This window comes from Phacochoerus africanus, chromosome 2 (genome assembly GCF_016906955.1).
Source record: "Phacochoerus africanus isolate WHEZ1 chromosome 2, ROS_Pafr_v1, whole genome shotgun sequence".
NCBI lineage: Eukaryota > Metazoa > Chordata > Mammalia > Artiodactyla > Suidae > Phacochoerus > Phacochoerus africanus.
In genome coordinates this window covers 108,382,375-108,409,680 of record NC_062545.1, presented here as the reverse complement: position 1 = coordinate 108,409,680, position 27,306 = coordinate 108,382,375, and the positions used below count along the sequence as shown (strand labels likewise).

General features: G+C 37.0%; 1 protein-coding gene across 4 annotated transcripts in view; it reads right to left on the bottom strand.

The window, feature by feature from the left end:
* WDR7 (WD repeat domain 7) overlaps window positions 1–27,306 on the bottom strand; it is a 383,251-nt gene that overhangs the window by 70,040 nt on the left and 285,905 nt on the right. For all 4 annotated transcript variants that reach the window (XM_047765569.1, XM_047765544.1, XM_047765560.1 and 1 more), the window contains 3 exons: window positions 25,462–25,611; window positions 24,790–24,872; window positions 2,689–2,788 (listed from right to left, as the gene is read on the bottom strand). In XM_047765569.1, coding sequence (XP_047621525.1) covers window positions 2,689–2,788; window positions 24,790–24,872; window positions 25,462–25,611 — 333 coding nt within the window. The remainder of the gene's footprint in view (window positions 1–2,688; window positions 2,789–24,789; window positions 24,873–25,461; window positions 25,612–27,306) is intronic.

The following is a 27,306-nucleotide window of genomic DNA, read 5'->3' as shown; positions in this document are numbered from 1 at the left end:
GTAAAGGTTATTCCATCACCTAACACTAATGATAATTTTGTGTATCAGAATCAAGAAGCCAAGGCAGGAAAATATGGGGACACCAAAATGCCTAAATGTACTAAAGTAACATAGAGAAAAATAAAATTATATATGAGTGACATCACAAATTCCTGTTAAGAAAGAATGTGTTGATTAATAATTGTATCTTGAATAATTTAATGAAAAAGAATAAGATACTCAAATTTTTTTTGGGGGGGAACACTGGCGACATTTGAAAGTTCCCAGGCTAGGGGTTGAAATAGAGCTGTAGCCTCTGGCCTATACCACGGCCACATCAACATCAGATCTGAGCTGCGTCTATGATCTACACCATAGCTTATGGTAACACCAGATTCTTAACCCACTGAGCGAGGCCAGGGATCGAATCTGTGTCCTCATGGATGCTAGTTAGATTTGTTTCTGCTGAGCCACGATGGGATCTCCCAAATTGTTCATGTTTTTTGCATGTTACTAAGATCCTCACTGAGATGCGGCAGGAGGAAGAAACTGCTAGGAAATGTACACTCAGGAGAGCCTGGTACTTTCTCATTGGTTCTTTTTTATTTTCATTTTTTTGTCTTTCTGTCTTTTTAGGGCTGTACCCGCGGCATACGGAGGTTCCCAGGCTGGGGGTCGAATCAGAGCTGTAGCTGCCGATCTGTACCACAGCCACAGCAACACAGGATCGGAACCACGTCTGCAACCTACACCACAGCTTACAGCAACGCCGGATCCTTAACCCACTGAGTGAGGCCAGGGATCGAACCTGAGTCCTCATGGATGCCAGTTAGGTTCGCTCCACTGAGCCACGACGGGAACTCCTCTCATTGGTACTTAATTGCTGCTCTTTCGCTACTCTTTGGGTTCCATCACTGCGCCCATGCTGCCTAACTCCTGTCTCTGTTTGGTGGCAATGGTGTCTTGTCCGGTTATAAAGAGTCTGCTCTCTGATTTCCTCACTTCAATTTTAAAGATGCTGGAAAATGTCCCCTTGTTCAATTTTTTTTAGTGTCTTTTCCTTATAGATATTTGTGGCTTATTTCTCTCAAGTTGGCTAGTAATAGAATGTAGTAGACCCTTGAATGACACGGCTTGAACTGCATGGGTCCACTCAGTGGAATTCAATAGTAAGGACTACAGCTCTACTCAGTTAGAGGTTGGCTGAATCCCCAGATGCAGGATCAGGGATACAGAGGAACCAAGGAATACGAGGGTCAACTCTAAACTCTATGTGAGTCTACACCCCTAACCTGGTGCTGTTCAGGGGCAACTGCACTCCAACTGTTAAACTGTTTTACCCAAAGAGGTTCCGAACATGTATTTGAAGACTCTGCCCCTCTTAGGAGAGAGTGGTATAGACAACATGTGACTTCATTTTTAAATAAGTATTCAGAGCGGTTTCATTGCTTAAAATGAGCATTCAGAGTAAAGAAATAGGGTCACTAATGAGGAGTCAATGTCTTAAAAAACAAATCACACAAACAAAATTCATCAGTGTGGAAATGGTGCACGCTCCATGCACTCCCAGGAATCCCACAATGCAAACACACGCATTAGAGCCCCTTAAAAGGCCTGCATAAAGAAATGCGTTAAAGTCAAACGGTATCCTATGAATTTGTCTGACCTCTGAAACTTTTAATTCCAATACCTGTTGTCATCTCTTAGAACTATCTCATGGAAAGCAGCCAGAGAAGATTTTGGGGAACTAATTAATAGTTTACTAAAGTTAGGAGGAAATTTAAAATTTAGCTACATCTTGATGTATTTCTTTATATTCCTTCTGGAAACTCCTAATATAATTGAATATATCAATCTAATATGGTTGAACACAATTCCTAGTATGATTGAATATATTGGCATTGATAAATGCTACAGTGAAAAATAAGAAATTACGACTTGAAAGTGTCACTCAATGAAAGTTTTAACACCATGGTCACAGCAGAGCCTAGCCCTGCTTTTTCCATTAACTAACAGTATGACTCTGGGATAAAGAGGTTAAAAGTCTGGGAGCTAAAATTCACTTACATCTAAAGTGGGGTTAGACCTGCTCTGTCTATCCAACTGGTACATCTGGAGAATCAAGTTATCAAGATCAAGACCAAGAAGAATTTCTCATAAACAATAACGTTTTAGAAAAGCATAGAAAGTTTTCATAGTATAAAAAGTTATATATTTCAAGTAGAGCCTTAGTTTCCTTTCCATAGAGCCACACTAAACACCACTGTGATGTCTGCCTTTCTTGAACTCTTCATAGAACATTGTCTCCTAAGTGCTAAATAGTTCATTTTACTTAGAAAACTAATTTTTGTTTAGCCATTAATCGTTACAACTTACTGTCAAATTATTTTTAGAAAACATATGACCAAAAAAAAAGAAAATCAGAAAACTTTGTTTAAAAGACGAGAGAATTTCCTGCAAAGTAGTTTGTGAGTAGTACCGCCTTACTCGAGGCTCTGTCATGAAACCGTCTGTGGCGGCTCTTCATTCCCAGTGAATAAAGACAGGAGGGGCTCTATATTCCTTGAGTCCTTCATTAAACTATTGATCCCTTTAGCATTATCCATAATGTTCCAGCAGCTCAGCACGTCAACTGGTGAAGTGCTAGTCCCTCACTGCTTTCAATAACTTCCACACTTTATGGAGAGGAAGTCACAATGATTTATTTACCTGACATTTTCCAGTCCGGATGTCGTACAGGGCCACTGAACCATGGCGAGCTCCAACTGCTATTCTGTGATTCCGCTCATAATAGCTGACCATGTAGAACCTGGATTGAATGTTTTAACAACAAATACAAAAAACCAGGTAAGACGACCTGCATATTGAGGTGAAGAGAACACATTTCAAAGATTAAAGCCAGCTCTGATATATATCTATCTATATATATATAGATGTTTATTATATATTTTAAATAAGTACATATACAATTAAAATACTGAGATTTTTCAAAAATGTTTCATTGTAGTAATTCTTAAAATCAACGGAAAGAAAAACGACATGGAATACCACTTAAGCCTGTTAATGATTATTTTCAATGGAAAACAACTTCATAATTACAAACACCTTAGAATTTTGAAACAAGAAATAAGGATCAAATACGAAAAAGATTAAACATGAAAACTCAGTTTTGCTACAGTGACTACTATGCAAATATTTGTATTTGAACAGAAATAGAAAAGATGAAAAGGCTTATATATTCAATCTAATTATGGTCTCATGGTTTACTATAGTATTAAAGAATGAAAAATACTTCCCAACAGAACAATCATAAAAAGCTACATAAATGTTATGCTTAAGAGTTTATATCAATCATTTAGAATGAAATTAGAAAGTTTACCTACCAAAAAATTTTATCTGGCAAATTCTCCAGATTTTCCACATTTATCAGTTTATCTAAGTGATGATAACTGTAACTACTGGTAGTATAAGTAGCATAGTTGGTGATTTGGCATTGCAAGAAAATAGGATTTAGGGTGAATGACTTGAAGATTGTGTGAAAGGTTGATTTATTTTTATTTGTTTATTTTTCTAGATTAATTTTCATGCCTTGAACAAGTATTTGAATTCCTACTCTATGCTTTGTCATAATGATTTAAGGGCCATATGGCTAGAGCCTGGAAAGGTTAAGAATAAAAATTATTAGAAGTGTAAATAGGTATGATTTTATGTCCCCAAAGAGTTTTGAACATGCCTTCCTATTATCTGGTCCTACTGTCTCAATGAGTGTTACCAGATAAATAAGTGGCCCACACTAAATATTTCTAAGGACAGTACATCAATTCTATTACACATTCCTTGCCTTTTTCTCTTTGATTCACTATTACCAATCTAAATTTTCTGTTACTATTTTTTAGAAGACAGGAGAGGGAGGCAAAAGGGTTAACAGAACAGAAATATTTCTCTAATGCTTTCTTGAGTTTGATAAAGAGTAAAAAAACTAGCAGGGCATGAAGACTCCATTCCTGAAATTCTGGTTAAGAGAGGCTGAGAGAGACAGAAACAGAGACAAGATAGTTGTAAGCATTCTGAAGCCAGGCACAGTCCGACAAAGCCATTTTGGCATTAACAGACATTATGACATTCACACATATTTTATAACCCTGGAAGACAAGCTATTAAGTGTTTGAACTTTTAGTTTGATACTTATTACCAAGTGATGGATTCAATATACACCTCTCCTATCCCTAAGCCTCACTCAATGAGGCAACTTTTTTCCTCTTTAGCGGAAGATGGGTGCTGCACTTTTAGTCACATGAAAGACACTCCTTCAGGATGTTCCTCTGGGTTCTGCTGTGCTCAGGTAGGGGAGGTCCTCTTTGTTGGAGGGGGAGGAAGGGCCCTGGAGGCTCCTGACTCTATGAAGCTTCCCTACTACTAAGTGGTTAGTAAAAAGTTAGTTTCTTAAAAGCTTTTCTTGTTTGAAGCATCACATTACTGTACCTCAACAGAGAAGGTAGGAATCAGCATACAAAATGTAATGTTTCCATACTCAAAAATACAAGAGATTTGGAAGAGCTTTAAAATGTTTAGTATTTCATTATTCAGTAACTATAGTGGTCTAAGAGATTTGGAAGAGCTTTAAAATGTTTAGTATTTCATTATTCAGTAACTATAGCGGTCTAAGAGATTTGGAAGAGCTTTAAAATGTTTAGTATTTTATTATTCAATAACTATAGTGGTCTAAGTAGTGGGCATCAGCTATACATATGCCTGGATTAACATAAGCACACATAATTTATATCCTATCAGCATAACACAGAACAAAATAGTTAACAAATATGTATTCTGTGCAGGTTAGCAGCCACAGGAAAATAACATTTCCAGAGGTCTTTTGTTATATATTATGAAACTTTGCAGTTATATTGCCCAAATCCTTCTGTGAAACATCAATGTAATTACTCCTCAAAATAACTCCCTTCAAAACAACCATTGGTAAAATACATTTATGTTGACAAAATTTTACTTGGCTAAACTAGAATCTACAAAGTTTTTGTTACATTGACCATTTTCTATGCTCTGGATATCAGCCTCATCCTTCTTTATCACCTACAAACACCATTATTTATGGGAGAAGAAAAAGATCAAATCTATTCTTGGTATCAAATCTTTAGTCTGTCTGAAAGGACCATATATTACAGGTCTGCATTTTTCATTTTTTGCAATTTACTACTAGACTAATACTTCTGAAATAGCTTAAAGAATTCTGGACAGTAAAGGTCTTCTGAATTTTTTTTTTTTTAAAGGGTTGTACCTGTGGCATATGGAAGTTCCCAGGCTAGGGGTCAGATCAGAACTATAGCTGCCAGCCTATGCCACAGCCACAATAACGCCAGATCTGAGCCATGTCTGTGACCTACACCACAGCTCACAGCAACACCAGGTCCTTACCCCACTGAGTGAGGCCAGGGATTGAACATCATGGATACTAGTTGGGCTCTCAACCTGCTGAGCAACAACAGGAACTCCTTCTGGCATGTTTTTATCTTTGCACTTCTTGTTAAACTTTTTATTCCTTTAACAGTGTCTCCATGGTATGAAAGCTGTTACTTCCCAAGTATCCACTCTGGGGACTGACTGCAGTGAGTCTATCTTTGCTGAGAGGGTTTCCAGAGCCCACCACACCCCTAGACTACTGTCCTCCAGGAACCAGTTCTTCACAGGGGGGCTGTCAAGATTAAAGATGGCAAGATACACATTACCTGCCCCTACCCACTAAAGGTATCAATGGCCTGAAGAGGAAGATCCCTTATAGCTTTTAAGTCTATTCTAGTCTTGACCTGATCTCACATGAGTCTTGATTTCCTCTAAAACTGGTGGGAGGTGGGGAGAGGATATCTCAAAGTAAGGGTTTACTTGTGCTGAGCCTTCTGGAGATAGTATCTCGGTCTCTAGTTCACTGCACTGATAACAGGTCACGTGGACAACAACCTGACAAGACTCTTTCTGTTACATTCAAGTTACAACAATGGTTCTCTTCTACTCCGCCCACCACTAGGAAATGGTTAAATCAGAGAAAATACCACCATTCAAGTATATGAAAGAGGAATAAAGTGCAATTGAGTAATGTTGGCAAAAAAGTATTTCTTGCTGGGGCTGGAGTGGTGAGCATCCAAAAGCTTCCGTCCCTGATCTCCATGCTTTCATTATGGTTCACATGCAGCCAGAGCAATCCTTCTCAGCCATAAATCAAATCACCTCCTTCTTAGGTTCACAACCATCCTTGCAGACCCTACATGTTCTGCCTCTATCACCTCTCAGACTTCTTCCCCTCTTCCCTTGGCTCACTCTGCTCTGGTCTTACCCATCTCCTTGTACTTTTGTGAATATTCCAAGAGTGTGCCCACTTCGGAGCTTAAAGTTTGCTGCTCCCTCTGCTTGAAAAAATCTCATCTGCACTGTATCTCTCCATGACTCATGCCCTCACTTCATTTAGGCCTCTGTCCCAAGGCTATCTTTTTTTTTTGTCTTTTGTCTTTTGAGGGCAGCACCTGGAGGTTCTCAGGTCAGGGGTCCAATCGGAGCTGCAGCTGCCAGCCTACACCACAGCCACAGCAACACCAGATCTGAGCTGCGTCTGCAACCTACGTCACAGCTCATGGCGACACAGGATCCTTAAGCCACTGAGTGGAGCAGGGATTGAATCCACATCCTCCTGGGTAACAGATTTATTTCTGCTGAGCCACAGTGGGAACTCTCCCAAGGTTATCTTGATAAGGAAGGCCTCTCTAGGCCATCCTATTTAATACAGCAGCCTTGCCTCCACTACTATTTAATCCAATATCCTATTTTTTCTTTATCATAGTTATCATCTCTTTACTATTAAATAACAATTTTTAGTGCCCATTCTTTCCATCAGAGACTACTTTTTGTTGAATGTATGAATACATAGAGTCCAATCAAGCAGGATACAGCAGCAAAAAGTTTAACGCAGTAAGAAGTTCAAAACCTGGTGCTTAGTCTTCAGTGACTAGTATATAAACCGTGCTAAACACATCAATTTTTAAGACCAATGAATATTTAATGTCTAAAATGATAATTGGTATGAACAACAAAAGAAAGAAAAACTGTTCAAAAAAGCTAAGCAGAAATCAAGAAGCAGAAAGCTGCCCCATGACCCTTCTAAAAATGTATTTTCAATTTAGACAAACAAGTGCAGATTTACAAGAAGTTACCTTACAGGCTCTGGAAGGCTGACTACATTAGTATGAGACTGAAAATTGCATAATAGAAATTATTTAATTATGTCTTTGGGAACAAGATTACTTGGGCTGAAACTCAAGAAGGCAAATATGGTCTAAATAATGATATATACAATAAAGTATATATTTTGGGTATAAATATTATCCTGGGAATAAAAATTTTTCTAAGAATTTGCCAGATATTTATACAGGCACACATAAATCTCAGTGAACATGGTATCATTACACAAAGTATAATTTAAAAAATAATTACAGAGTTCCCATCGTGGCTCAGCGGAAACGAATCTGACTAGGAACCATGAGGTTGCGGGTTCGATCCCTGGCCTTGCTCAGTGGGTTAATAAGGATCCGGCATTGCTGTGAGCTGTGGTGTAGGTTGAGGATGCGGCTTGGATCTGGCGTTGCTGTGGCTCTGACGTAGGCTGGCGGCTACAGCTCCGATTTGACCCCTAGCCTGGGAACCTCCATATGCCCTGGGTACATGAAAAGACCAAAAATAAATAAATAAATAAATAAATAAATAAACAATTACCTATCAATCATTACTAAATACTGGAATAGGTTATTTTATTTTTCCAAACTATATTTGTGACATCCACTCCCCAGGAGAAACTCACAATGGGGGGGTCACATACCCCACAACGGAGTGGTTTTTGATGTGAAACACAAATATGAATTGAGTCCACTTTGGGGCAGGATCCTGGAGCAAATTAAGTTACTTAAGAGTTCCCCAATACACAGGTCTCTAAACAACTTGGGTATGCCCCACTATGATCTCTCTGGAATTGATGATCCTTACACTTTATTAAAAGGGGCTCTCATATACAGGAATTTGTGTGAAACCTAAAAGACAATTTGGAAAAATAGAGGAAGGGGAAGTAACTCTCAGTAGAGACATGATTTAGGAGAAAGACAGAAACCTATAAAAACCACTTTCTTAACTATGACTTCGGAAATCTGCAGTGATCTCAGGATGTTCAGTTACTACTGTATACAGTATCCTCGAACATTAAAACGGAACAAGAAACACTCTTCAATTAATTCATAATTATTTTCCAGCTTAATATGAACCCATCTAAAATCTAAGGATGTTAAGGAATAGAGGGCCCAGGCTCTAACCATAATTTATAACTATTTACAAGTCACTAAGTACAACTACTTGCAGCTATAACTTATTGAATACAAACTGTGTATATCAGGCACCGTCTTAAGTACTAGTATATGTATTTCCATTAGTAACTGAGGTATTAGGAGCAATTCTTATAGAGTTGCTTTTAGAAATTCTTGATGTTGATTTAAAATGGTTCAAAAACTTTTGAGTCTTTTTGTTAAAAAGGTATTAAGGCAACATGTATTCCTAAAAAACTCGACAACCACTAATGAGTTCGCAGTAAAAGTCTTTCCTTTATCAGCCCCTCCCTTTCCAAGGGTTAACTACTGTTAACAATTGGTGGACTTTTGAGTTTTCCCCTAGAGTTCATGGAACATTCTCCCATGTCAGCATACGTAAATCCATGTCATTCTTTCCCACACCTGCACTGTACTCCTGTGTACGTGTATTCCATTATGTAACTATTTCCTTTCTGACATTTAAGTTATATTATACATAGATCCTTGCATACACAGGTGAGTATTTTTGTAGGATAGACTCTGCAAAGCCAGATTCTGGATTAAAGAGTACACTCACTTTATTTTAAAATTTTTTTATTTTTTTGCTTTTTAGGGCTGCACCCACGGCATATGCAAGTTCCCAGGTTAGGGGTCAAATCGGAGCTGTAGCCGCTGGCCTATGACACAGCCACAGCAATTCAGGATCCAGGCCTCGTCTGCAACCTACACCACAGCTCATGGCAATGCCAGATCCTTAGCACAGTGAGCAAGCCAGGGATCGAACCTGCATCCTCATGGATACTAGTTGGATTCATTTCTGCTGAGGCACAACAGGAACTCCAAGAGTACACCCATTTTAAATTTTGATAGAGTAGTTTCCATTGCGGCACAGCAGAAACCAATCCAACTAGGAACCATGAGGTTGTGGGTTCGATCCCTGGCCTTGCTCAGTGGGTTAAGGATCTGGCGTTGCCAAGCTGTGGTGTAGGTTGAAGATGCGGCTTGGATCTGGCATTGCTGTGGCTGTGGCATAGGCTGGCAGCTATAGCTCTGATTCGATCCTTAGCCTGGGAACCTCCATCTGCCACAGGTGTGGCCCTAAAAAGACAAAAGATGACAAAAAAAATTTTTTTTGATAGGCAATGTCAAATTATCTTCAATTTTCTGTAAAAAAGTGCCGCAGTTGGTATTATCAAATTTTCTACTTTTTCTGCCAATATGAGGAAGAAATGATATCACATTTTTGTTTTAATTTGCATGAAATAACTTTTTAGATTGATTCATTTGGTTGCACTCTGCAGGATAGGCACACAGATTTTTTTTTTTTTAATTAATGAAAACAAAGCCTATTCAAAATCTAACCAACAAACAGCATCCCTTTATTCATTTCGCATCCTGGATGAGGAATGAGATTCTTCAATATCCATGATGTGTTCCCCAATAACCCATGAAAAAGACTGGAGCCCTAAAAACAGGCAAATCTGTGTGCAGGAAAGAACAGTGGGTTCTGCAGTGGGGCAACGTACAGGTCAGTGTGACCACAAGAAGGTACGTGACAACACCCTAATCCCCATACTGGCCAGTATGAGATGCCGAAGAACTCTTCTGAGGGCCACCCTGTGAGGAACCGGGGCCTAAAAGATTCAGGAGTCAGTTCTCAGAGCATTGGTCAACAGCCCTCAGAGACATCAGAGCTGCAATCAAGGAAGAGCCCTTTGGAAAGGAGGAGGCACCTTGCAGACACGTTTGGACACCCCCGCCCTGAACTCTGGGTCTCCATGCTGCTAATGGGTTCGAAAGATTCAGACACACAAAAGGGGTTCTGGTGAAAGCATGAGCTCAAGGGAAGCTGTGTTAGTTTTGGGGGGTATGAGCAGTGGAGGGTGGGAGAACGTTTTCTAGAAGTGCTTAACTTCAGTGGCGGGGACCTGTTCAAAAGGTAAAATGGAAAGATCCCTCACTCTGGGATGGTGACAGACACGGGCTAATTACATTTGAGAGTCACGACTTCCCATTCAGTGTCTTGCACTGCAAATCGTCGACAGACGTTTCTGAACAACACTGCTAAGTATTTAATAGATAAATTGCTTTCTTTCTGAAAAACTTGCTATGGACACACTTTAGCTAGACCGCTAAAAGGAAAGCTGGAAACACTTCCTGGGCTGTACAAGGCATGGATTTTCTGCAAGGAATAATACCATGCATGTTGAGGGTGTATTGTATGTTACCTGGCTCTTCCACTTCCTAACTGTGTGGTCTTGAGCAAGTTAGGTTACTTACCTATGCCTCAGCTTCCTCATTTGTAAAATGAGGACAATAATAGTATCTAATATTGGCATGAGGACTAAATGAGCTAATATACATGTAAAGTGCTTAGAACAGTGCCTGGCACTTACTCTGGTAAGTACACACTTTAGTAGCTATCATAATTATCACCATCATCATTATTATTTGCATCTCTGAATAGGAACTATAGAAAGAATAAATAAGATGTAATTGATTTGCTGTTTTCCTAGGACAAATAGGTGCTGGCTGATTGCTAATAAATAAGGGAAATGAATTCCAAAAAATATTTTAAACTTGTCTATTTCTTAAATACTTGTGATCTGCAGATATAACCTGAGAACACTTAGAAATGATTTGACTTTTGGCTTAAAGCAGCTAATATACATAATATGAATTTTGGTTTGACATTCTTCTCTATATCATTTTAAATAGTCTAAAAAGGTAATATTCTTTCTGTTATACAGTGCAATGGAATACTTCTGGAAGCTTTAGAGTTTTGGTTTTTTATGAGTAACTTTAATACTGAGAGACACCATCTGTTGGGGAGTTTTTGGGATTAGGAAAATGGATTAAAATGGTTTTAGAGGGATTTCTACTCATGTGAACTCAGAAGTAACATCTATATTTATTATAAAAATATCCTATAAAATAGTAACTAATTTAAGAATTTTACTGGAAGTTAGGACAGAAGCTTTTTTACACCCCATTATTGTTATCACTATCCAGGAAAAACACAAACTGCAGATTTGGAGGAGTTTTCTTTTTCTTTTTTTTTTTTTCAAAAATGAGCTCATGTATTATCCTAAAGCAGACAGTGTTCCTTCTCTTACTGGATTTTAAGTGCCCATTTAGGATGAACCGAGCTGATTCAGCTTTTCATTTGAAAAGAAGAATCAATCAGTCTGTCTATATAATAACAAAGTTTGAGAAAAAGTAAACTATCTCTGAAAATACAGACTTTTAACTCTTCTGTCTAGATTATTTTTTTCCATTCAGTTCAAAAGTTTAGATATTTATTTTACTTTGAATTTTTTGTATCTTATCTATGTTATAGTTTTAATGTTTTCCCAATGATGTTTTCATGTGAATTATTCTAATACGGTATATCCAATTTTAAAGGAATATATATATATACTCACTGTAAAAAAAAGAAAGAAACAGAAAATATAGAAAAATAAGCAATTAAGAAAGGAACGTTATTCTTTACCCCAAATCCCTCTACCACTCCAGGTAACCATGAGTAACACTTTGGGGGTGTGTCTCTCCAGATTTTTTTTTCCCCTCTTCATGTGTATACATGCATGTAATACTTGAATATCAATCCTTACATATAGTTTCCTTCTTCAAAATTGATTTTTACTTTATATACTTTTCTGAAACTTTCTCTTTGAATTTATCTTCTGCTGACATTTTTTCCCTGTCAGTAGAAATGGATTTCTCTCAACCTTTTTTTTTTTTTTTTTTAATTTTTTTGGCTGTCCTGGAGCATATGGAGTTCCCAGGCCAGAGTTCAGATCCAAGCTACAGCTGCAACCTACACTGCAGCTGCAACAAGGGTGGATCTTTAACCCACTGTGTCAGGCCAGGGATTGAATGTTCACCCCAGCTCTGCAGAGATGCTGCTGATCTTACTGCACCACAGTGGGAACTCCTGTCCTCAACATTTTTCATGGCTGTATGGTATGCCACTGTGCTAATATCTTTTAATGGAAGCAACTGTTGGTAAGCAAAAATTATATCTAGAGGACTTTAAGTAAATAATAGTTTTGTACTATAAAGTACATTTTCTATGTAAAATCATACTGTGAGGCCAGCTGAGAGATCATTAGTTAAATTCAGCAAAACCATATAAGGTACTTTAAATTTCAATGTCAATACTACAAAGATTCAGATTCCATTTACAGTAAATTAGAGAAATTTATACCCTGAGTCTTTTAAAGTTAGTCTCCTCCTTACTCCTACTACTGTGTTTTTAATACCTACTAAGAAGCCCAAGCAGTTGAGCCATTAAATATATTGCTCAGGTCTATGATTGAGAATTTCTTTGGTCTTGGCAGTGAAATATGCATTGGGAAAGAATACACACTATAATTTTTGCCAAGCGATCACTGATTCACTGGTCAGAGATTTATAATCACATTTAATATAGCATTTCATTCAATGACAGCCAATTTTGCATATGGAAAGAGCCTAGAATTTGGAGTCAAAGGGATTTGTTTGCCTGATACTTCTTATCTTTTAAAATTCAACTAAAATATCACAAATTCTCCTTTTAACTCCTGTGTACAATGCCAAGTTCCTCCTTTGTGCACCTCCCATTAAAGCACATGGGATTCTTCTGTGCATTCCAGATACCCTTTTATCATAGACTGTGACATCTTCCTGATTTACCACTCTGCCTCTGCCAAGCCAGCTTTAAGGCCTTTGAGGGCAGGGACAGTGCCTGACTAAGCAGATGTAGCTGAGCAGCCCACACTGGTTCAGCACAGTGCACAGAGGTAGCAATAAGCTTGGCCCTTTTCAAGGAACAGAAAAAACACTGATGTGCCCTGAGCTTAGTGAACTGAGATTTGGATTTGAAGAATGCAGGTCTGACACGTTTAATAGGATATCATCTGTGACGTGAGCCCTAATGACAGGCAGTTTTGCTGCCAGGTATTATGTATCACAGCACTTTGGGTGACACCAAAACATCCAGGAGTCTTTAAGGAGGCTCCCTTCTGGGACCAGCAGCACTGGAATTTGGGGAGAGCCAGACATCCCCAGAAAAGTGAAGCATCCTCTAAAGTAAGTAAAATAAATTTCAGGATTTGTATGGAGCCTCAGAAAAATAAACCCTAAGTCTTCCTGAGGTCTAGCCTAGCTTCTCCCCAGGTACCAGATCCCAGGAAAGGTTATGACTTCGGGATAGAGAGGATGCAGAAAATAGAAGAGTTCTATGAAAGAAGGAATATGTTTCATGGTTCAGTGCAACAGAACGTTCCCCTAAAGCAGAGGTTCTCCACCAAGTGTGGTATGTGGATGCCTTGGGGGCCTTAGGCTCCTAGTGGGAAGTTTGTGAGAACAAAGCTATTTTTGTAAAACTCTTGAGATGTCATTTGATCTTTTCATTGGGTTGAAGTGGCACTGATGCATGCAGTGACGGTAAAACTACTAGGACTTCAGCCCACATCAAGGCGGTGGCATCAAATGGTACCAGTCGTCATTGTATTCTTCACTGTCATGTGCTGGTAGTAAATTAAAGTGTTTTCACTTAACATTCCTTGATGAAATGGTAAAAATTATTATTAATTATAAAATTATATTAATTATTATTTACATTTTGATCCTTGAGCACATGTTATTTTACTATTTAGTGTGACAAAATGGAAAGTAGGCATAAAGCACTCTGTTGTCAACTGAAATACTATTGGTGTCTCAGGGGAAAGGTTTGGAAGATTGAGGTGCAAAGTAAACTGGCTACTTTTTCATTTCCGCTTGAAAAGTATAACCAAGAGAGAAACTATGATTATTTGGTTTTGGGTATTTGGCAGACATTTTCTTAAAAATGAACTGCTTTGTTCTTGTCCAGGAAAACAACTGACAGAATTTGTTGACAATGATAAAATTCAAGCTTTCAAGTAAAAATTCGAGCTTTGAAAAATATCTGGCTTCCCAATACTCACTGACTTTTAAAAATGAGATTGTCAGATTAGCAAATGTGACTTTTTGATACTGTGGACTGTAATGTGACAATAATATGGAGGGTTTATATTATCACTTGGTGACCAAGATTTGCCAAAGACAAATGCATAACATTAAAAAAAAAAAAAAATCACACATGGGTGAAAGACTCACTCAACAAACCACTCAAAGACCCACACAATTGACTGAATGTAACAGCAGGAAAAGTTCATTAAAATTGCAGATTACACATTGCAATTAACCTTTAAAAAACAACCACACATTGAGTTTTGGTGAACTACCAAGAGAATGCAAAATTATTTTAAAAGGCTATTGAAACATGCCTCTCTTTTTCAACTATACATCTACATGAAGCCAGATTTTTACCATATACTTCAACTAAAACAACATACTGCAACAGATTAAAGACATGTGCAGATAGAAAAATCCACCTGTCTTCTATTAAGCCAGACATTAAAGAAATCTGCAAAAATGTTAAGTAATGCTACATTTGTCAATATTTTTTTTGTTTTGGCAAGTAGTTATTTGTCATAAAACTATGATCTTACATCAACAAAAATTGAGTTTACTCTTGTTAAATAAATCAATAAATATTTTTAAAATACCTGTTTTCATTTCTAATATATAAAACTTTCAGGAGTTCCCGTCGTGGCGCAGTGGTTAACGAATCCGACTAAGAACCATGAGGTTGAGGGTTCGGTCCCTGCCCTTGCTCAGGGGGTTAACGATCCGGCGTTGCCATGAACTGTGGTGTAGGTTGCAGACTCGGCTCGGATCCTGCGTTGCTGTGGCTCTGGCGTAGGCCGGTGGCTACAGCTCCGATTCGACCCCTAGCCTGGGAACCTCCATATGCCGCAGGAGCGGCCCAAGAAATAGCAACAACAACAACAACAACAAAAAAGACAAAAGACAAAAAATTTAAAAAAAAATAAAATAAAAAAAAATAAAAAAAAATAAAACTTTCATAAGCAAAAATTCTTTGGAGTAGTCAGCTTTTAAGAGGATCTGAGACCAAAAGTTTAAGGACCACGACACTCAAGACTGAAAAATATTTGGCAATCAAAAAGTTGTTTGTGGAGTTCTCTGGTGGCTCAGTGGGTTAAGAATCTGGTGTTGTCACTGCTGGGGCTTGGGTTGCTGCTGTGGCATGAGTTCTATCCCTGGCCTGGGAACTTTCTCATGCCATGAGAGTGGAAAAAAAGAAAAGAAAAAGAAAAAGTTGTTTGTAACCAGGAGAAAGCGATTAGCAAAATAGTGGAGGAAAGATCAGATGATAGCAGATCAAAAAGGCAGGAGAGGTGACAAAATGAACAGTGCACAGGCTCCTCTTCCTGGAGCAGAGATGAGAGGTTGGGCAGTAGATAGAGGCAATGCAGAGAGAAGGAAGGGCTTTAAATGAGAGATAACAGCGCCTGTTTCCAGGTGGAGGAAGGGATCCCACAGCAAAGTTAAGGATAAAAACAAGAGAAGGGTTCTCTAAAGAGCAAGGTCCAAAAGGAGGTACGAAAGGCCGGGAGGGAACTGATACAGCAAGGAAGGAAGAGGCATGAACCTGGAACACAATATCCATCTCCTCCTCTGCTGAGATGGTGCAACTTTGTGTCACTGCATGCCTGAGCAGGGGTGCACACCCAGCCCTGCAGAATACAGGGCAGGTGTGAAAGCTGTTTGGTCAAGCTGGGCTTCACTTCCATCTCTGACCGTCAGCACAAAAACCCTCTTAAGCTTGTCCATTTGTAAAATTAAGGATAGGGGTAGGTAATTCATAACATGAGGTCCTTTGCAGATTCAAAATTTTACAACTTGTCAGTCTATAAAAATAATGTAGCAAGGTCACTGCTTACATGAAATAACTGGTGCCATTTATTATGACAAAATTAAGCACTAAATACATGAAGCAGCATAGCTGGAGTCATTAGTCAGCCACAGCTATTGAGAGCCTATATTGAGTGTTCCGATTTTCCAAACTAAAAATGGGAACAGAGCCCAACTAAGGATTTCTTTTGAATCTTTGAATTTCTTTGACAAGGCCTTAAAAGACGTAAAAATTAAATCACTCTTATTTATACAATAAACTGCTTCAACTTAAAAGAATAAAAATGCATGAAATAAGATCCACGTGGGAATTCTGGGGCACATGGCTTTTGGCCAGATATAGCCCTCTACAGGGCACTGTAAGAAAAAAAAAAAAAATGGATGCAGAAATCCCTTCCTTCTAGTGCATTATTAAGGAGTTGTGACTAAAAATCGCATTTAGAGGCATATCTAGTTTTTGTTATATAATTATATTTTCCCATCAACTTAAAAATTTCATTAAAAAATCCCTGATCTTTTATTTCTTATAGACTATGTCACTACTAGCCCTCAAGGACATAATAAAATTACCTTAAATTTAAAATTATATTATAATTTCATTATATTTCCAGAGGTACTTCATCTTCCTTTCTAATTCAGCCCTGATAGTCAGTAGCTTACAATAACTTACATTTTTTTCTATTCTGAGGTTAGTGAAGAATATTTTTGCAAAATGAGTAACAAACCCTTAAAGTATGAATAACACACATGCATTCTGTACTATTTTTCTTAGTTCAGTAACAACTATGCATTTCTATACTTTCACAGTTTATGCTACTGCATCAAATACAGCAGCATAAAATGAGTCAGGGTTTATATGGTGTCCAAAAGAGAAATAATCAAACTCAGTAAAGCACAGCATGTTCCATATTGATTGATCTGTTATATGAGGGAATTCACAAGGTTATTCAAGCTCAGTAACACAGCAACTGGTAACTAAATTTTAACAATGAATTCTGAGGAAACTCTGTGATGTTTTTCCTCCCAGGCTTTGAAAGAAGTTAGTTCTACTTTCTGTGTCTAGGCTATGTTTGAGTGAGGATGCTGTATTATTTGCAGTCCAGGCAATTAAATGTAAACTACTCAGAACTCTCTGTACTTCTTCAAACAATAATTATCTTGAGTGTTCGATGATGCCTTTTTGAAGATCATCTAGAGACTGACAAAGGCAAAGCAAAATTCAATAAGATGTGGGAAAATCTAGAAGAATTCATTTCTTAAAAAATACCTTATTGTAATTCTCACTCTGCTAATTCATAAACATAAAATTAATTCAAATGCTGCAACAATCTTGTTGCTAATATATCTGTGCTCTAAAAAGAACACTTTTTTTTTTTTGGTCTTTTTTGCCATTTCTTGTGCCGCTCTTGCGGCATATGGAGGTTCCCGGGCTAGGGGTCGAATCAGAGCTGTAGCTGCCAGCCTACGCCAGAGCCACAGCAACGCAGGATCCGAGCCGCATCTGCGACCTACACCACAGCTCACAGCAACGCCAGAACCTTGACCCACTGAGCAAGGGCAGGGATCGAACCCGCAACCTCATGGTTCTTAGTCGGATTCGTTAACCACTGCGCCACGACGGGAACTCCAAGAACACATTTTAATTCCTACATAATAAAATAGCTTTATTGGTTACAGTGAAGAAAAATCTGGCAGGACTACTTTGTGTAACTATGTTTTGGAGGCTGTGTATGCTATAGTCTCTCAAGGGCATTGAAATCTAAGTAATTTTCTTTAATTATTAATGGATACCACTATTTTATTAGTAATATTCCTGGAACTAAAATGGAAATTATTAGGAAATCTTTAAATCTATGAATATAAAGTTTATACAGCAGTTAAAAATTATGTGAATTTTAAAAATATGGAACCACAAAAGACCCTGAACTGCCAAAGCAATCCTGAGGGTTACAAAGTTGGAAGCATAACCCTCCCAGACTTTGTACTATACTGCAAAGCTACAATAATCAAAGCAGTGTGGCACTGGCACAAAAACAGTCACAGATCAAGGGAGCAGACTAGAGAGCCTAGAAGTGAACCCAAGCACCTACGATCAATTAATCTTTGACAAAAGAGGCAAGAGCATACAATGGAGAAAAGACTGTCTCTTTCAATAAGTGGTGTTAGCAAAACTGGACAGCTATATGTAAATCAATGAAATTAGAACACTCCCTCACAACAAATACAAAAGTAATTCAAAATGGTTTAAAGATCTAAATATAACACATGACACCATGAAACTCCTATAAGAGAATAGGCAAAACATTCTCTGACCTAAGTTGTAGCAACATTTTCTTAGATCAGCCTCCCAAGGCAAAAGAAATAAAACAAGAGTAAACAAATGGGACCTAATCAAACTTAAAAGCTTTGCGCAGCAAAGTAACAACCATCAAAATGAAAAGACAACCTGCAGAATGGGGAAAATATTTGCAAACAATGAGACTGTCAAGGTGTTAATATCCAAAATATACAAACATCTCATACCACTCAACATTAAAAAAACAAACAACCCAATAAAAAAATGAGCAAAAGACCTAAGTAGACCCAAATAGACATTTCCCAAAGGAGACATACAGACAGCTAACAGGTAAATGAAAAGATGCTCAACATTACTAATTATTAGAAAAGTGCAAATCAATACCACAATGAAGTATCACCTCATACCTGTCAAATTGCCTACCACCAAAAAACCTACAAATAATAATCTGTATACAGATATTATAGAAAGGACTTAGGAACGCTTATAGAACATAATTCAGTAACAACATAAGAGAATGATAGGCCTGAGATGTGATGATGAGGTAAGGAAAATGGGAGATGTAAACCATAACTACTAAAGGTAGGCAGGGAAGGATAGGTAGAGGAAAAAACAAAAATGCTTACTCATTCCGACAAAACACACAAAAAATGTCTGTCATTTGGATTCAAAAGAAGTATTTTCATGGAGTCTTCACCGAAGGGACTCTAAACAATGGGCATCAGCATGGTTGCTACAGTAACTGCGCTGGCCACCTTCTTAGGACACTCGCATGGAAGGTTCCTCAGTGCAAATTGCAGAGGTAACACTGATGAGGAGCCTGGGGAAGGACACTCTTTCTCTTTCTTTCTTCCTTCCTTCCTTCATTTTCTTCCTTCCTTCCTTTCTTTCTCTTCCTTTCTTTCTTTCTTTTTTAGGGCCACACCCACAGCACATGGAAGTTCCAAGGTTAGGGGTTGAATCTGAGCTGCAACGCCAGATCCAAACCATGTCTGTGACCTACACCATAGCTCACAGCAATACCAGATCCTTAACACACTGAGTGAGGCCAGGGAGCAAACCCACTTCCTCATGGATACCAGTGGGGTTCTTAACCTGCTGAGGCACAATGGGAACTCTTGGAAAGGCCACTCTGAAGGCGGTCAGACAATGTGGCCCAAACAGGCAGCTCTCTAATGGTTTAGTTTAATCTACGGATATAAACAAGAGTATGTAGAGGAATAAATGGACCATTTATTCATGTTTGTTTGTTTGTTGTTGAACTAGCTCCTAAATGTTCTGGTTTTTATCAATGGAGTTTTAGATAAAAGCTGATTAATGAACAGTTTAAGTTAAAGTCTCTGGTAGGCATTCTGTGCTACTGTGTAAGGGCAAGTCTTTAAAAAGTAATGTTCCATCACTGGAATGCAGGAGCTGAATGAGTATCTTCAGACGTTTCCTAGGAAATTCTGAGCTTATTCAGTACATAAATAAATAGGCATTCAAGGTCCAAGACTTTACATAACTGAAGGCCACAGAGGACAATGACTCAGCTTTTGTTTTCTTGATTTTGGATTATTAGAGTACTTGTTTTCAAACTGCAGTGTGCATAAGAATCACCAGGCTTCACAACAGTCTGATGCAGTGGCTCTCAGGTGCAGCCTAGAACTCAGGTAACTCCTTTGAAGAAGGTCCAGGAGCTACACTTAGCGATCACTGTTTCCCTCAGAGGTGACAGCAAGTTAGCACTTACCACCTGATTTTAGTGTCCTTGGTTCTCTCAACGAAAAAGTATTGAACCTATTTTAATATTTACTTGTGGGAGCTGTTTTCCAAGACATTCTTGAGAGTCGCAAAGTCTCTAACACAACTATTAAGGGTCTATAAACTACACCCAACTATCCCTCAGTATCTGCAGATGCTCAAGACCCTCTGTATCCTTGGTCCCTATCCGCAGATACCACCCACCCACAGATGGAAATTCTTCTGAGGACACTCAATTCTACACTATTCTCAGTCCTACAAACAGTTAAGTTTCTCTTGAACAACTGCTCTATTTCTATCATCTGAACATGGTGACTTAGGTATGGATGGTCTGCCCCTCTTTGCACACTAGATGCTAAGAGGTTTAGATACAAACATATGGCTCAATTCTGACAAATTATGCACTTATGCAGTGATATAACCTCATGTTAACTCAGCAAGTGAGTATGGGTCAGTGCTAAGAAAAAAACCTATCAAATTTTACTGGCATGTGTTCTAATCCATTTCAATTTTCAAGCAGAAGTTTTAACAATTGATGGAAGAATATTATATGAACAAAGTTAGAAAAATCAGACTTTCTGTATCAGTCCTTCTTTCTTTCAGTGAATTTACAATTTGTAGCTTACACTTTAAATATGTTTTGAGTAAATACGCCAGAGGACAAAGAAATTCAATTAACAATTATAGTTCAGTAGATGGATTCACCACTCATTAAATAATATGTCATATAATTATTAATAAACCTGAATAAATGAATAAACAAACAAACCTGAATAAACTATTGGTGTAAGTAGCATACAATGTAAAGGTCAGCTTAAGCTTAAACCCAAGACTTTCACGATACCAATAAAATAGAAATTTTGTGTGCAATTCGAAAAATAACTGCCACATTACTTATAGTAAAGAATATCTTGGAGAAATTATCACATTAAAGTTTTAAAATTCTGAACTGAAAACTCAAAACCCAGATGCATATCAGAATCATAAGCCCACTAGTCAAAGTTAAAAAACAAAACAAAACTAAAAAACAAGAAAACTAATCTTAGGATCATTATGCATTTGATGACACTACTTCATTTTGGTGCTCACAGAAAATACTGAATTTTATGCATAACAATTTTATGTATAACTTTTAATACAGAATTTTATGTACATATAAATGGGAGTACTTTTGATTTTTAAATATTCAATGACTTCGGGATACTAGACTGGCTCTTAATTGAATTAATACAATTTTAGGTGTAAAGATCATTTTTATAACATTGACTAAAATTATTTAATATTTTGGGAACTAAACCAATTCTTTTACATGTGAAAATGATAATAATATCATCCTGTACTTTTGATGCACATAAAATCCTTTTAAGTACATATTTAATAATTTCCCTACACACATTTTAGGTTTTCACATTATTATTCAGATGGAAAGACCCCAGGGAAACTAACATTCTCTGAGTATTGAAATCACAAGAATTTTGCTGGATGCTTTGATACATATAATCTCATAAAAAATATTAAGTGAAGTTTTACAGTTTTTTATGATCTACCAACCATAGCAACTAAACATTGGTATGTAGCAACATAACAGATGTAAGCTTAAGCTAAAACCCATAGCAGCTTTTGAAAAGGGTAAAGGAATGGAGAGAGTAAAAAACAAACAAACAAACAAAGAAACAAAGAATATAACATTGTGGAAAGATTTTAAAACCAAATTACACGTGACTGGAGTACAGATGGCCACATCGTCATTGACTTGGACTAATTTCACATTTAGTGAAAGGCATTTATTTCTAAGTAGAGGGCACATAAATGCTGTAAGGTACCTAGTACAAAGGCATAAACGTGGTAGATATTCAATAAAATAATTTTTACCTCTGTTAATATGTTAATGTGTTTGTTGGTTGTTCATTTAAAAAGCTGATGCAAATCAGCCTAAATAAGTACAATGGCATTGACCTATGACACTTTAGAGGCCCCATCTAAGCTTAGTGTTCTATGAGGTCCCTTGTGATTTACTGTCTTTTCCAACTAACATTTAGCACAAGCTACAACCTTATATTGTTATTCATCTTTCTATGTTTATGAGCTGACTCTTTGTGACTTACACCTTTACACTTTTAATAATACAGAATATAATATAATAAGAAGTAGTCAACTACCTCAATTTATAACTATTTGTTATAAATCTGACATTTCATAAGATTACATCTTATCAACTACGCTTTGGCCAGAGAATTCTATGTTTTGGCTTAAACTCTGCTGACTCTCCAGTGCTTTCAGAATAATGACCAAATTCCTTTGTATGGAACTCAAAGCCCTATCCTGTGGCACCGTGACAGATTCCCAGCCTCAACCTACATTCCTGCCACTGCCACAAAGCAATTGCCAAACTCCCTGTATACTTTTGTGTCTCCAACCATTTGTCAATATGACTCTTTGCGCAGTTCCAGATGGCACACACTTACTTATTCTGCAAAGCTTACCCTATCAATTCTTCAGTGAAGCTTTCCCAGAACCCGTCTACCACCACCACTCCTATCAAAGGTCAAATCCTTCTCTCCATTTGAAAGCCACTTTTATTTTAAAAAGTATTCTTCTCCTTTAGTAAAAGGAAATGATCATTATTAGTCTACTTTCTCCTTTGTGAACTTTCCAAGACTCCTATTTCCAAAGGTAAGCCCTGCATTTATTGCCCAACCCTGTCCCCGGTATGTAATTCTACTCCAGCACACGACACAGCCCCCTGACATTATTTACCTGTATAGTTAACTGCCCTATTAGACCCTGTGCTCCCTGAGGACATCCTCTAACTCATCACTGTATCCCCAGGGCCTAGTTAGCACTTGATACACAGTAGGTGTTATTAAATTAATAAACAATATACAATTGCTTTCTGCTAAATCAGAAAAAAATTGGCACCAAGCCTTCAGTTTAGATACACGCCTCCTTAGCATGCAAGGAGAGCCCTTTCTCTCCAGTGAGTAAACAACAGCAAGCAGAAGTGGATCCGTAGAAACCAAGGTGACTTAAGGAACAGAGGACTCTGCTCGAGGAGGAGGCAGGCTTCCAGCAAGGGAAAAGACAGGCCCTTTAAACACTGAACAATTTCCTCACGTAAACTCTAGGAGGTTTATTTACACAGCAGTGACTGGTGCTATAAGGGATGCTTTGCTAACATTCAGTAAGGTAATTGCTAATAAAACTGCCTCCTCGCCTCCACTCAGGGAAAGATAAATTTCCATGTTCACTTAGACATTTCCTCAGAACCATCAACTGGGAATATAACAGCTACATGTATTTGTAACATCAATTAATTATACAAAAAGATTTCATATATGTAATTTTCAGCAAAAAGAACATAAACAAAAATTAATGTGGCATGATGTTAAAAAATTACTGTATTCTAACATGCCTAATCTATATCACAAGAAAATATGCATCTGTACACATATATACTGTGGCATAATCTTTTTCTGTGTTCTTTTTCTTCAACTTAAGTTTATTTTATATCGGAGGATACTGGATTTACAATGTTGTATTAGTTTCAGTTGTACAAGTGATTCAATTATACATATACATACATGTATTTTTTTTCAGATTCTTTTCCCATATAGGTTATTATAGAATATTGAATACATATGTGTTTTAGATTTAATTTCTGGGTGGCGTAAATTAGAAACAGTAAAATGAAGAGATTAGCTTGTAAAATCTACTGTAAATGTGGCAAAAGATATGGGAAGATTCAGAATACAATTAATTCAGCAAACATTTTTTGAAATGCCAGGAAATACAGAAGGTATTAAGATGCACAGTGTAATGTCACTGCACTCAGCAAACTTTGACTCTAAAAAAAAAGCTTTCCATTACAATATACTCAGAGAACTGAGCAAACATAAGAGATCATGGAGCATGTCTTCAAAAGAAAAACGTTATGTAACTATGACTAACCGGTTTTTCTGTTTTCTACAAGAACAATTATCCTCAACAGATTCTAACACTATTTCTACTGAACACAATGGAGGTAAAAAAATTTTTAACAGAATGTGCTCAGGCTATAAGCATTTTGAGACCAAAAACTACTTTAAAAGAAAAAAATAAACATAATGTTACATTTTACATTTCAAAAATCTTCACTTCATGATAATTACATGCTATACGCATATAAATTATTAGTTATTATACTTCCCACATAAATATTGTTTATAAAAGTTTTAATGGCTTTTGACTTCCTTTAACTGCTCTTCTTGGCCTGTTTTCTCACAGGGAAAAACACCTATACTTAGCAGGACAATATTCAAATGTTGGTCTTTATATTAAAAATAAGATAAACCTGCAAAAATGTGGCATAAAGGTTTCTATTGGCTGAAGAGTGTATCTTCTCTCTTACTCACTTTTTTTAAGTTCTCAAAACTTAAAAACCTCCTCAAGACCCAACTGCAAATAGTGGTTCTATTATACATGTGTTTTTGACTATAAGCTGCTTAAATTGTTTTAGAAAGTAAGCAGATATTAATTCTTAGTTGGATTTCTAATTGGGCCAGACTACTAACTCATCCTGCTCTAAAAATCTTTTACAATTATTAATTTATTATTTTAAAAATTATTTATTTTGCATGCTATTGAGGGCTTCCTTACCTGCAGATGGCTGGGAAACATTCCTGAAGACCTTTCTTTTTAACTAAAGATCCTTCAAGGCAGTACATGATGATGTCCATAACCTTTACAGAAAAGAAAGAAATCTAAAATCAATTTCAAATGCTTAATTTTCTGACATTTAAATTATTGAGGCAGGTCTCATTTGCATGAAAATTCCACACAGTTTGATTCTGATACTTACTTTAAAATTACAGTACATTTACTCAAATTACAGTATTATTTACTTTCTACTATAGGCTATCCTTTCTCTTATCTGTGAGAAAACATTTTTTAAAGACAGCAAGCAGTAAAATAAAGAAACCAGACTTATTTACTTGAAAGTCAATTCATATTTATGAACAGGATAGGTAGCTTTTACTCAAGCACATCATTTGTTCTGCTTTATTTATAATGAAAGATACCAAAGAGACTTGTGACCTTTCACATTTGCTCTACTAAAGACTAATTCCATGTGGATGGTAAATAGACATAGCAATCCTTTTGATTTTTGACAAAATTTAAAGAAAGTCTCGAGAAATGATACAAAAGTTCATCATTTTAGTTCTCTCTTTCTTTTAGAGATGATGGAAATAAAGATGCTGATTTCTCTTACCACACTAGAATATTTAATTTAGTCTGCTGGATGTATCATTTAAAACAGAATAGTCTTACCTCCACAAGAAGATCCACGACATCTGTGGGCATCTTTTCAATAAGAATTTCAATGACTCTCAGAATTTCCCCTTTAGCTCGGGCAAGAGTTGTGGTGTGTATATTCTGCTGTGATTGCGTATTTGCTGCAAGAGCAGTATGTCTGTGCACCTAAAAAACAGTTACAGGTTGAAGATAATGATCGACACTTGATAGAGTTTTATATTTCTAGCCACTGGTTTATTTTTCATTTACTAATACAACAGAATAAGAAAATTAGCAAAAACAAACATCTTGGGGTGGGTCAGGAAATACCTTTAATTGTAAAAGAAAGTATTTAGTACAATAAACACTCAGTACGTATTCTCTAAAGGAATTCTAGTTCCTGGATATTGTATGAGACTTTAATATAACATCACCATAACATTTTAAAAAAGAGATAAACTGAAGGTCTGTGAATTTTGTATATCTTGCCCTGAGGGAGGCAGCACTTATACCAGCAAGTATAAGGCATGATTCTTGCTCTCACGTAATAATGGTAAATGATGCCTATGTGGCACTTACTGTGTCCCAGGCACCATTCTAGATGCTTTATCATCAAGTTGGGAAATTTAAAAAAAAAAAAAAATGCTTCCCAAAATAATGAACACTGTGTAAATACAGCTGACCCTTGAACAACGCTGGGAGTTAGGGGTGCCAATCCTCCAGAGAGCTGAAAATCCACATACAACTTATAGTTGGCCCTCCACGTCCAAGGATTTAATATGAATGTACAGTCCCTTAGTATTTACTATTGAAAAAATCTGCATATTAGTGGACCTGCCCAGTTTAAGTCCATGTTGTTCAAAGGTCAACTGTAATATAAGTTCGGTGTGATTTTTCTTCATCCAACAAATTGTTAGTCTTATCAGTTCAGAGAAGAAACAGCATTAATGGCCTTGGACTAATTGTGGAAGAGTTGGCATGGGGTTTGGGGTAGGGGACAGCAGTAACAATACTTTGGTATTTTACTCTAAATCTCTAAGTGAAGCGGAAAATTTTACCACCTTTTTAAAAGGTAGTAAATGTGGACTATTACATTAATATATTATTTAGAACACTAAGAATATGGAAATCAATTGGCAATTAGTTAGAACATTAACATTAAAATATTTTAAAATTACCTTTCTAGTCAAACGCTAGAGTAGAACGAACCCAAAGCATGGCTATTCTAATAGTTCATTCAATAATACTCATATGAATAGGTGAAAATTAAGTTCAAAAATGCAATTAATATAAACACTTGTTTACTCTCTTCAAAGAGGCAGTTTAATGCCTAGCATATACAGGACCTGTATCGGTGGTCAGACTGATATAAGGCTTATTCAGTATATTCAATATCACTACCTCTGCATATTCCACTGACATGAAAAATTGATGAAATAATTCAATGTCTAATAAATCTGCTCCTTTATACATACACATGTTTATAAAAATATATAGTATCTATAAAATATAAGCATACACATATGTATATTTTAAATAGAGGGGACTCTCACTGTAACACCATGCACTATTAGAAAAACATAGCCCCTTGGTCTGCAAATCCATTTTAGGTATGAATTCAAAGTCCCACTGCCTCCTATAAACCTATACAAGCTATTAGGTCCTTCCTCCCTTCTAGCTACAAATATTCACGTCACAAATATTTGCCTCGTGCCTATTAAGGATGGCTCTAGGGCAGCCACAGGCCCAATAGGTTGTGGGTTATCAGGGCAGACTCAGAGGTATTTATTTAGTATTTTAAAAATTCATCATAGCTACAGGAAAAACAACTCAGGCAGAACCCATACCCCATGGACATTGGGCCTGCATATTATTCATGCT